The sequence below is a fragment of the Colletotrichum tamarilloi genome (genome assembly GCF_030869305.1).
Source record: "Colletotrichum tamarilloi strain Tom-12 chromosome Unknown Scaffold_72.1, whole genome shotgun sequence".
Classification (NCBI taxonomy): domain Eukaryota; kingdom Fungi; phylum Ascomycota; class Sordariomycetes; order Glomerellales; family Glomerellaceae; genus Colletotrichum; species Colletotrichum tamarilloi.
In genome coordinates, this window is record NW_026849455.1 from 23,374 (window position 1) to 34,556 (window position 11,183).

General features: G+C 56.3%; 2 protein-coding genes across 2 annotated transcripts; one reads left to right on the plus strand and one right to left on the minus strand.

The window, feature by feature from the left end:
* Nucleotides 1–951: 951 nt before the first annotated feature.
* CTAM01_12145 (acetyl-CoA carboxylase) lies at nucleotides 952–7,961 on the plus strand (the record flags this gene model as incomplete). The annotated part of the gene is made up of 3 exons (XM_060528152.1): nucleotides 952–1,137; nucleotides 1,230–1,495; nucleotides 1,565–7,961. The coding sequence occupies 3 exons, from the start codon at nucleotides 952–954 to the stop codon at nucleotides 7,959–7,961; spliced, it is 6,849 nt and encodes a 2,282-aa protein (XP_060377171.1).
* Nucleotides 7,962–8,705: 744 nt separating this feature from the next.
* CTAM01_12146 (uncharacterized protein) lies at nucleotides 8,706–10,823 on the minus strand (the record flags this gene model as incomplete). The annotated part of the gene is made up of 1 exon (XM_060528153.1): nucleotides 8,706–10,823. One exon carries the CDS (start codon nucleotides 10,821–10,823, stop codon nucleotides 8,706–8,708), a length of 2,118 nt encoding a protein of 705 aa, XP_060377172.1.
* Between the last annotated feature and the right edge of the window lie 360 nt (nucleotides 10,824–11,183).

Sequence of the window (11,183 nt, forward strand, 5' to 3'; positions counted from 1 at the left end):
CCCTGCGCCTGGATCCTCCTCCTAATTATTGCTTGTTCCTGTACGGAGTACACACAGTATTGCTGGCTGTCGTTAGTCTCCAGTTCTCCAGTTCACCAAGTCTTCTGACTGCCTGTCCTTTTTTTTTTTTTGGTGGCTCATCTCATCCCATCCGCAAAGTCGCCGGACTACAATAACATCCTTCTATTCCCACTTCCCAGCAGCTCTTCTTCCCTCTCTCCTTCGACCTCTCTCTTCCCACTCTCTCCCTTCCATTCTCCCTTTTTCTGACATACCTTTTAGACCTTCTGTCCTAGCCACAAGACAGAAGAAGGAAGCATCTTGTCTTACCAAGCTTGCCCCCCAATTTATAACCAGGTACGTTGGCTCTAGGCATTGTTGCTTTGCTCTGCTGGCTTGCTGCTCGTTCTACGGAATACCGGCCAGTTAGCTAGTTGCGTGCGCAATCTCTCCAGGCCCAGCCCAACTGCTCTCGCCTGCTTCTCCCTGGCACCCGTCTCGTCTCGCGCCGCCCATTTTAACCCCTGGCGTGGCCTGCATTCCTCACCCACCCCAATATCCCCCCCCCCCCCCCTCTTGGTGCTGCCTCGCGCCTGATTTCCCCAACAAGAAACTTTTTTTTGAGAACCGTGAGAGAGAGCTGTTTTTTGGGCTAACAATACCTCTTTTCCCGACTATCTAGAGACTCGAACAAATCTCTGTTCTACACATCCGCCACGATCAATTGCTCTGCCTATACCCCATACTGTTCTTTGCTGCAGAGACAGAATCCAACAAATTAATCTCCTGCTCGAATCTCCCCCCTTGAGCAACCAGAAAAAACCCCCGACGACCACCCCACGTCATAACACCCCGATTCGAAGCTCCCCGAGCTCGCCCCGATTCATGACGGTCACTCTCTGAGATACCCACGAAAATCCACACCACACCACACACAAACACACCGCAATCATGACCGAAATCACAGCAGCCAACGGCACCGGCCGGACTGTGCCTCACGTCAACGGCAAGGCGACGTATGCCGAGAAGCACAAAATCGCCGACCATTTCATTGGCGGCAACAAGCTGAGCAACGCACCGGCCTCCAAGGTCAAGGACTTTGTTGCCCAGCAAGATGGTCACACCGTCATCACCAACGTGCGTCAAGCCCCAATTCCGCCTCAAACGCTTAGGAGATCGTTCTGGTGGGTTCATGGGATGCAAAAATGTGCTGACCGAGTGCGAAATAGGTCTTGATCGCCAACAACGGTATTGCTGCCGTCAAGGAGATCCGTTCGGTCCGGAAATGGGCCTACGAGACGTTTGGCGACGAGAAGGCCATCCAGTTCACCGTCATGGCCACCCCTGAGGATTTGGCTGCCAACGCCGATTACATTCGCATGGCTGACCACTATGTCGAGGTGCCCGGCGGTACCAACAACCACAACTACGCCAACGTTGAGCTGATTGTTGATATTGCTGAGCGCATGAACGTCCACGCTGTTTGGGCCGGATGGTGAGTTTCCTTCTACCTCCCGGCGACTGTCGCCTGCTTGCCACGGTGGCTGACCATTTCTTTCTCCAGGGGTCACGCCTCCGAAAATCCCAAGCTTCCCGAATCCCTCGCTGCCTCTCCCAAGAAGATCGTCTTCATCGGACCCCCGGGCTCCGCTATGCGATCTCTTGGTGACAAGATTTCTTCCACAATTGTTGCACAGCACGCCAAGGTACCCTGTATCCCCTGGTCAGGTACCGGTGTCGACGCCGTCGAGGTCGACAACCAGGGTATCGTCACCGTCGCAGATGACATCTACTCTAAGGGTTGCGTTACATCATGGCAAGAGGGCCTGGAGAAGGCCAAGGCCATTGGCTTCCCCGTCATGATCAAGGCCTCAGAGGGTGGTGGTGGTAAGGGTATCAGAAAGGCCCTTTCCGAGGACGGCTTCGAGCAATTGTACAAGGCTGCTGCTGGCGAGATTCCCGGTTCTCCCATCTTCATCATGAAGCTGGCAGGCAACGCGAGACATTTGGAGGTGCAACTGCTTGCTGATCAGTACGGAAACAACATCTCCCTCTTTGGCAGAGATTGTTCCGTCCAACGTCGTCACCAGAAGATCATTGAGGAGGCTCCCGTCACCATTGCCAAGGACATCACATTCAAGGCCATGGAGGATGCTGCCGTTCGTCTCGGAAGACTCGTCGGTTACGTCTCTGCTGGTACCGTCGAGTACTTGTACTCGCACGCCGACGACAAGTTCTACTTCCTCGAGCTGAACCCCCGTCTTCAGGTCGAGCATCCTACCACCGAAATGGTCAGTGGTGTCAACCTACCCGCTGCCCAGCTCCAGATTGCCATGGGTATTCCCCTGCACAGAATCCGCGACATTCGTCTTCTGTACGGCGTTGATCCCAGGACATCCACCGAGATCGACTTTGAGTTCAAGCAGGAAGGTAGCGAGAAGACGCAGCGTCGCCCCAGACCCAAGGGTCACACCACTGCTTGCAGAATCACCTCTGAGGACCCCGGTGAAGGGTTCAAGCCCTCCAACGGTGTTATGCACGACCTGAACTTCAGGAGTTCCTCCAACGTTTGGGGTTACTTCTCCGTCAGTACCGCCTCCAGTATTCACTCCTTCTCCGATTCCCAGTTCGGTCATATTTTCGCCTATGGCGAGAACCGTGCTGCTTCCCGTAAGCACATGGTTGTTGCCCTCAAGGAGTTGAGCATTCGTGGTGACTTCCGGACAACGGTTGAGTACCTCATCAAGCTTCTGGAGACCGAGGCTTTCGAGGACAACACCATCACCACCGGCTGGCTCGACGAGCTCATCACCAAGAAGCTGACTGCTGAGCGCCCCGACCCCATGTTGGCTGTCGTCTGCGGTGCCGTTACCAAGGCCCATCTCTTCAGCGAGGAGTGCATGACTGAGTACCGCACCAGCTTGGAGAAGGGTCAGGTTCCTTCCAAGGACATTCTCAAGACCGTTTTCGCCATCGACTTCATCTATGAGGGTTTCCGCTACAAGTTCACCGCCACCCGTGCCAGCGTCGACAGCTACCACCTTTTCATCAACGGCTCCAAGTGCTCTGTCGGTGTCCGTGTCCTCAGTGATGGTGGTTTGCTTATCCTTCTTGATGGTCGATCCCACAGTGTTTACTGGAAGGAGGAAGTCGGTGCCACTCGTCTTTCCGTTGACGGCAAGACCTGCTTGCTCGAGCAGGAGAACGACCCTACCCAGCTCCGCACTCCCTCCCCCGGTAAGCTCGTCAAGTACTTGGTCGAGAACGGCGAGCACGTCAAGGCTGGCCAGCCTTTCGCCGAGGTTGAGGTCATGAAGATGTACATGCCCCTCATCGCTTCCGAGGATGGTCTTGTCCAGCTCATCAAGCAGCCGGGAGCCACTCTCGAGGCTGGTGACATTCTGGGAATATTGGCCCTTGATGACCCCAGCCGCGTCAAGCAGGCTTCGCCTTTCGTCGGTCAGCTCCCCGTCTATGGCGAGCCTGTCGCTGTCGGAACCAAGCCTGCCCAGAGATTCGATCTTCTGCACAACACCCTGAAGAACATTCTGCTCGGCTACGACAACTCCGTCATCATGGCAGCCACCCTGAAGCAGCTGATCGAGGTCCTCCGCACTCCCGAGCTTCCCTTCAGTCAGTGGAACGCCCAGTTCGCTGCGTTGCACAGCCGTATGCCCCAGAAGCTCGACGCCCAGTTCACTCAGATTGTCGACCGTGCCAAGAGCCGTCACGCAGACTTCCCCGCCAAGGCCTTGGCCAAGGCATTCCAGAAGTTCCTCGAGGACAACGTCGCTGCTGGCGATGCTGACATGCTCAAGACCACTCTGGCCCCCTTGACTGATGTCTTGAACGCATACTCCGAGGGAACCAAGGCCCACGAATTGACCGTCATCAAGGACCTCTTGGCTTCGTACATTGAGATCGAGCGCCTGTTCACTGGTTACGGAACCCAGGAGGACAGCGTCATCCTCAAACTGCGTGACCAGAACAAGGATGATATCCGCAAGGTTGTTCAGACTGTTCTTTCTCACAGCCGTGTTGGTGCCAAGAGCTCGCTGATCCTTGCCATCCTCGAGGAGTACCGCCCCAACAAGCCCAACGTCGGAAATGTCGCCAAGTACCTCCGCACTGCCCTGCAGCAGTTGACTGAGCTTCAGTCTTCCCGCACCACCTCCAAGGTGTCTCTCAAGGCTCGTGAGATCATGATCCAATGCTCTCTGCCATCCCTTGAGGAGCGTACCGCCCAGATGGAGCACATTCTCCGCTCTTCCGTCGTGGAGTCTCGTTATGGTGAGGCAGCCTGGGACCACCGTGAGCCCAGCCTGGAGGTTATCAAGGAAGTTGTTGACTCCAAGTACACCGTCTTCGACGTCTTGACCCTCTTCTTCGCTCACGAGGACCCTTGGGTCTCTCTTGCTGCCCTCGAGGTTTACGTTCGTCGTGCCTACCGTGCGTATATCCTCAAGCAGATTGAGTACCACTCTGATGAGACCGATACCCCTCTCTTCTGCACCTGGGACTTTGCTCTCCGCAAGATCGGCCAGAGCGAGTACGGACTGCCTCTTCAGTCCGCCGCACCCTCCTCTCCCGCCACTCCCAGCGGCAGCGGCGGCTCGTTCGACTTCAAGCGCATCCACTCCATCAGCGACATGTCCTACCTCAACCACAAGTGGGACTCTGAGCCCAACCGCAAGGGTGTCATCGTGCCCGTCAAGTACCTCGACGACGCCGAGGACTTGCTCGGAAAGGCTCTTGAGACCTTGACCGTCTCTGAGAAGGCCAGAAAGCGCAGCACCCCCGGTCTCATTCCTGACTTGAGTGGCAAGCGCAAGCCCGCTGCCCCCAAGGTCGACTCTGACGAGCTCTCCGCCGTCATCAACGTTGCTGTCCGCGATGCCGAGAGCAAGAGCGACCAGGAGATCCTTTCTCGCATCGTGCCCATTGTCGAGCAGTTCAAGGAGGAGCTTCTCAACCGCAACGTCCGCCGTATCACCTTCATCTGCGGTCGCAACGACGGTGCCTACCCCGGCTACTACACCTTCCGTGGCCCCGAGTACGTTGAGGATGATAGCATTCGTCACAGTGAGCCCGCTCTCGCTTTCCAGCTTGAGCTCGGAAGACTTGCCAAGTTCCACATCAAGCCCGTCTTCACTGAGAACAAGAACATCCACGTTTACGAGGGTGTCGGCAAGGCTGTCGACGGTGACAAGCGTTACTTCACTCGCGCTGTCATTCGTCCCGGCCGTCTTCGTGATGAGATCCCCACTGCCGAATACTTGATCTCTGAGGCCGACCGCGTTATCAACGACATCTTTGACGCTCTTGAGATCATTGGCAACAACAACTCCGATTTGAACCAGGTCTTTATCAACTTCACCCCTGTGTTCCAGCTTCACCCCCAGGAGGTTGAGAGCAGTCTCCAAGGCTTCCTGGACCGCTTCGGAGCCCGCGCTTGGCGTCTTCGTGTCGCCCAGGTTGAGATTCGTATTATCTGCACTGATCCCGACACTGGCGTCCCCTACCCTCTGCGTGTCATCATCACCAACACCTCTGGATACGTTGTTGATGTTGACATCTACGCTGAGCGCAAGTCTGAGAAGGGCGAGTGGGTCTTCAACAGCATTGGCGGTACCAAGGAGAAGGGTCCCATGCACCTGTTGCCTGTCTCGACCCCCTATGCCACCAAGAACCCTCTGCAGCCCAAGCGTTACAAGGCTCACTTGATGGGTACTCAGTACGTCTACGATTTCCCCGAGCTCTTCCGCCAGGCCATCCAGAACAGCTGGACCCAGTCGGTCAAGAAGCATGGCGCACTGGGCGCTCAGCAGCCCAAGTCTGGCGAGTGTGTCTCGTACACTGAGCTCGTCCTGGACGACAAGGACACTCTTCAGGAGGTCAATCGCGAGCCTGGTACCAACACCTGCGGTATGGTTGGTTGGATCTTCAACGCCAAGACCCCCGAGTACCCCAAGGGTCGCAAGTTCATTGTTGTTGCCAACGATATCACTTACATGATCGGTTCTTTTGGCCCTAAGGAGGATAACTTCTTCTACAAGTGCACTGAGCTCGCTCGCAAGCTTGGTATCCCCCGCATCTATCTATCTGCTAACTCTGGTGCCCGTCTCGGTGTCGCCAACGAGCTTATGCCCTACTTCAAGGTCGCATGGAACGACGCCAACAAGCAGGACAACGGCTTCAAGTACCTCTACCTCGACGACGAGGCCCAGAAGCGCTTCGCCAAGGACGTCATCACCGAGGAGATCTCCGAGGACGGTGAGAAGCGCCACAAGATCGTCACCATTGTCGGTCAGGAGGACGGTCTTGGTGTTGAGTGTCTGAGAGGATCTGGTCTCATCGCTGGTGCGACGAGCAAGGCCTACAACGACATCTTCACCATCACCTTGGTCACTTGCCGTTCCGTCGGTATTGGTGCCTACCTCGTCCGCCTTGGTCAGCGTGCTGTCCAGATCGAGGGCCAGCCCATCATTCTCACTGGTGCCCCTGCCTTGAACAACGTTCTTGGTCGCGAGATCTACACCTCCAACTTGCAGCTTGGTGGCACTCAGATCATGTACCGCAACGGTGTCTCCCACATGACCGGTACTGATGACTTTGATGGTGTTTCCAAGATTGTAGAGTGGATGTCCTTCATCCCTGAGAAGCGTGGCAGCCCCATCCCAGTCAGCCCCAGCACCGACGGCTGGGACCGCGATGTCGTCTACACGCCTCCCCAGAAGCAGGCTTACGATGTCCGCTGGATGATTGGCGGTCACCCCACCGACAACGGTGGCTTCGAGGCTGGTCTTTTTGACAAGGACTCCTTCGTCGAGACTCTCGGCGGCTGGGCCCGTACCGTCGTCGTCGGTCGTGCTCGCCTCGGTGGCATCCCCATGGGTGTCATCGCTGTCGAGGCCCGCTCCGTTGAGAACATTACCCCTGCCGATCCCGCCAACCCCGACTCTATCGAACAGATCACCAACGAGGCTGGTGGTGTGTGGTACCCCAACTCCGCCTTCAAGACCGCTCAGGCCATCAACGACTTCAACAATGGTGAGCAGCTGCCTTTGATGATCCTCGCCAACTGGAGAGGTTTCTCTGGTGGTCAGCGCGATATGTACAACGAGGTCTTGAAGTACGGTTCCTACATCGTCGACGCCCTCGTTAAGTACGAGCAGCCCATCTTCGTCTACATTCCTCCCTTCGGAGAGCTTCGTGGTGGTTCTTGGGTCGTCGTCGACCCGACCATCAACCCTGAGGCCATGGAGATGTACGCTGATGTTGATGCCCGCGGTGGTGTCCTCGAGCCCGAGGGTATCATTGGTATCAAGTACCGCAAGGACAAGCAGCTCGAGACCATGGCTCGCCTGGACCCCGTCTACGCCTCTCTTAAGAAGCAGATGACTGCCGATCTGCCCAAGGAGCAGGCCGACGAGATCAAGAAGAAGATGACCATCCGCGAGAAGCAGCTCCTGCCTGTCTACTCCCAGGTTGCCATCCAATTCGCCGACCTGCACGACCGTGCTGGTCGCATGAAGGCCAAGGGTGTCATTCGTGACCAACTGGAGTGGGTCAACTCCCGTCGCTACTTCTACTGGCGTCTGCGCCGTCGTCTCAACGAGGAGTACCTCCTCAAGCGCATGTCGTCAACCGTCCTCACTTCCACCCCCGGCAACGACAAGTCCAAGGCTCCCGAGACCCGCAGCCGCAACCTCCAGCTCCTCGAGAGCTGGTCTGGTGTCGTCAACTTCTCCACTGCCGATCGTGAGGTGGCTGAGTGGTACGAGGCCAACCGCAAGTCCGTCACTGACAGAATCGAGACCGTCAAGGCCGACAATCTGGCTGCTGACCTCAGCTCTGTCCTGAGAGCCAACAAGAGCGCCGCCATGCGTGGTGTTCGCGATGTCATCCGCACGATGCCGCCTGAGGAGCGTGACCAACTCCTCAAGTACCTGCGCGATTAAACCAACATATATGGAGTGTGGTCGGCGTAACGTTTATGGGTGGTGTAAGGGTATAATTGGGGTTAGACATGTTTTTCCTGGGATGATTATGACTATGTACGAGCATTATTCCGCATTTGTGTTAAGATAGATTTCAATGTTGGGAAAATACTCCCTTTAATGAACTCCCGTCCACCATGCATGTGATTGTGAAGTTGAGTTGGGTACACTGAGATTGAGCAGTGATCCGAGGGCGACCTATCTATCGGCTACAGCGTCGCTGGGTTGTGTTCTTAGACATCACTTGCAGAGGGAGATGTAATCTGATGCTTGAAGTACAAAGCGTGCTGAATCCTGATTCGGCATCTGTAGCCCCATCAGGATGATGTAGTACCTCTTTCTCATTAACGAATCAACACACCCTTAACATAAGGTACAGACCAGAACGAGACTCCTAACGCCCAGAAAAAACCAAAATCTTTTGATACACCCCGATCTTGATCCCCTCGAACGCTCCCTATACCCTCCTCATCTACACCTAGGTCCGCGCCCGACGCTCTCTCCTTGCCACGGTATCGGACCGCAAGGTATTTAAGCGCGCCCAGCACCGGGTCTCCTCGTACACCGCAACCCAGCCATGCCTCCAGAGCCTCCTGGATTTCCCCAGCCGCAAGCGAGATTATTATCATTCGTGGCTTGCGGCCGTGGGCTGGAGGCTGGAGGCATGGCCACTCCCCAATTAACCGCCTATACCTTGGCGTTGGTCTACATCGCCCGGCGCTTCGTCTGGCGCTCACCGTCCATCAACGACGGCGTATTCGCCAGCGATGTAATCGGCATGCCGCCGGGTGTCGGGGGCGGCCGGCCTGTTAGGCGAGGATCGTAGCTGTTGGAGATCGCGTCGTGCGATCTCTTTTGACCTGTGGCTGGACCGGACCCGACGATTGTACCTCGTGCTGGGGGCATGCTAGGCATACCTGAAGCCATCTGCGGTCTTGAGGTTATCTGTTCCTGGCTCTGGTCCCAGATATTGCTGTAGAAGGAGAGATGTGGCGGGATCCGGGGCTGAATCTGGGGCTGGATCTGGGGTGGGATCCGGGGCTGCGGCTGCGGCTGGGAGTGGAGGAACATGTTTCCAGTTGAGGCCCGGGGGAAGGGAGCAACACCAGCCGGAGCTCGGGCGGAGGCAGTACCGGCCATGGGCGAGCTCAGCCCCGCATATTGTGACGACGCCGCCGTGTTCGCCATGTAGGCCGAGTTCATGTATCCCTGCTGAGCCAGCATGCCATTCGACGCGCGCCTGAATGTGTGTGGCGTCCGTATCTGGTGGACCACCGGGTTGGATAGATAGCCGGCCTGGGGTGGGAAGCCCTGATTTGGCATACCGTTGGGTGGCATGCCCTGAGGCAACATGCCCTGAGGTAACATGCCCTGGGGCAACATGCGCTGGGCCGGCATGCCGTGATATGGCGTCTGCGGGCTCTGAACGAAGTTGGGGAAGCCAGGGGGCGTGCTCTGGGGTGACATGTTTTGATATGCCAGGTACTGAGATGGCATACCCTGCGACCCTGTAGCCTGGGCCGACATCGCGAGAGACATCCCCTGCCCCCCGCTGTTGGGCATGTTGTTCCCCACGCCCATCGCCATGGTATTCAGGCCGGGATATGTAGGGACAGGCCTCTGAGAGACCTGAGGAGAGGCCGTATATCCATTCTGAATCGGCATGCCCCCAGCTGGCATCATTGGACGCCGCTGCTGGATATTCGGCTGTCTATGGCCTCCGAACCTCGGCATGTTCATGGCAGGGCGGGCCCCCTGGGATGCCGCTCTGGCTGATGCCGCGTGGACGGGGGTGAGGGGCGCCGTTGGCGTGGCACCGCCGGAGGGCGTGTGCGCTCGAAGCGCTCTCAGGGTCGCTTGATTTGGCCCGCTCAAAGCAGGTCTCATGTGCTGCGGAACCGCTCGGTAGTTGGTGGGCATCTTGTTGCCCATTGCCATGGTATTCTGGGCGGGATATGTTGAAGCAGGCTTCTGAGAGGCCTCCGGGGCGGGTCTTAATTGCTGCTGCTGCTGCTGCTGCTGCTGCTGCTGCTGAGGTGGCGCTTGTGCTGTTGGGATGACGGAAGTTGATTGTTCGCTCTTTCTATTAGCGGTGAATGAAGTGGAATTTCCTTCGACGGGATTCTCAGGGGTAGGTTGAGAGAGAGGGGGGCTTGGAAGGTGAACTCCTGTTGGGAGACAGATGGAATGATGATTCTCAACGAGTCTCATGTCAGGAGTCGGGGGACATGAAGGGCCGCCGAACAAGCTCTCCAGATCATCGTTTGTTGATTCCTCTACCTCCAGCTCGGGGACGTTGACCTCGGGCTTGGGGATGCTGGCAGCCATGTTCTCGTCGATGTGCTGGACTTCTTCGGGACCGGTTGGGATTGGATGAGATCCAAGCTCTCCAATAGACACTGGTCCGATTTGCTGTAGCACTTCAAGGCCTTCATTATCGTCGTTGGAGTCGTCTGAGATGACCACGGTACTGGCGTGGTCTTCCCTTCCAGACTCGACTGGATTGGCCTCATTCATCAAGACCATACGCGCCTTCTCAGCCTCCTCCTCCTTCTTCATCCATTTACCAAGAGTCAACGAGATCTGTAGGTCCATGTACTTTCCTCTTTCGCGGATGCCACGAGACATTTCGAGATCCCAAATCTCGCACGTGGGATTGGAGCATTTGTAGACGCCACCCTCAGTCTTGCGACGCTCTGTGTTGGCGAGCAGGCAATTTGAGAGGCCAGGGCACAGTTCGCCAGTCTGGACGTATTTGGTGCAGTGACGGACCGTGTCTCTGGGCCAGTCGCATTTGCAAATAACTTGGCCGGAAACGCACATTTTGGCGGTTGTGATGATTATTGGTGCGTGGTGGGTGTGGTGATTCGACTACCTTACTGTCGATTGCTCAAGGATCGATCAGTTGACTTGTAGTATCGTACCTATTGCCTAGAGGTTGATTATAGACAGAATTGAATCGGGCCCGCCGTCGTGAATGATTATGGGTGAAGTTTGGGTGTAAGTGATTCACAAGAATAGGTCCTGTGGTATGAGAATGGGTAGAGGGCAAGGCAGTAGAACTGTAATTAGAAGAAGAGAATAAGTTGGTTGTAAGAAGGAAGGGAAGCAGAGATCTGGGACAGAAGAGAAGGAAAAAGCTGGGAAGAAGAAGGTGAATCTCAAAGTACCGGAGATAGACTG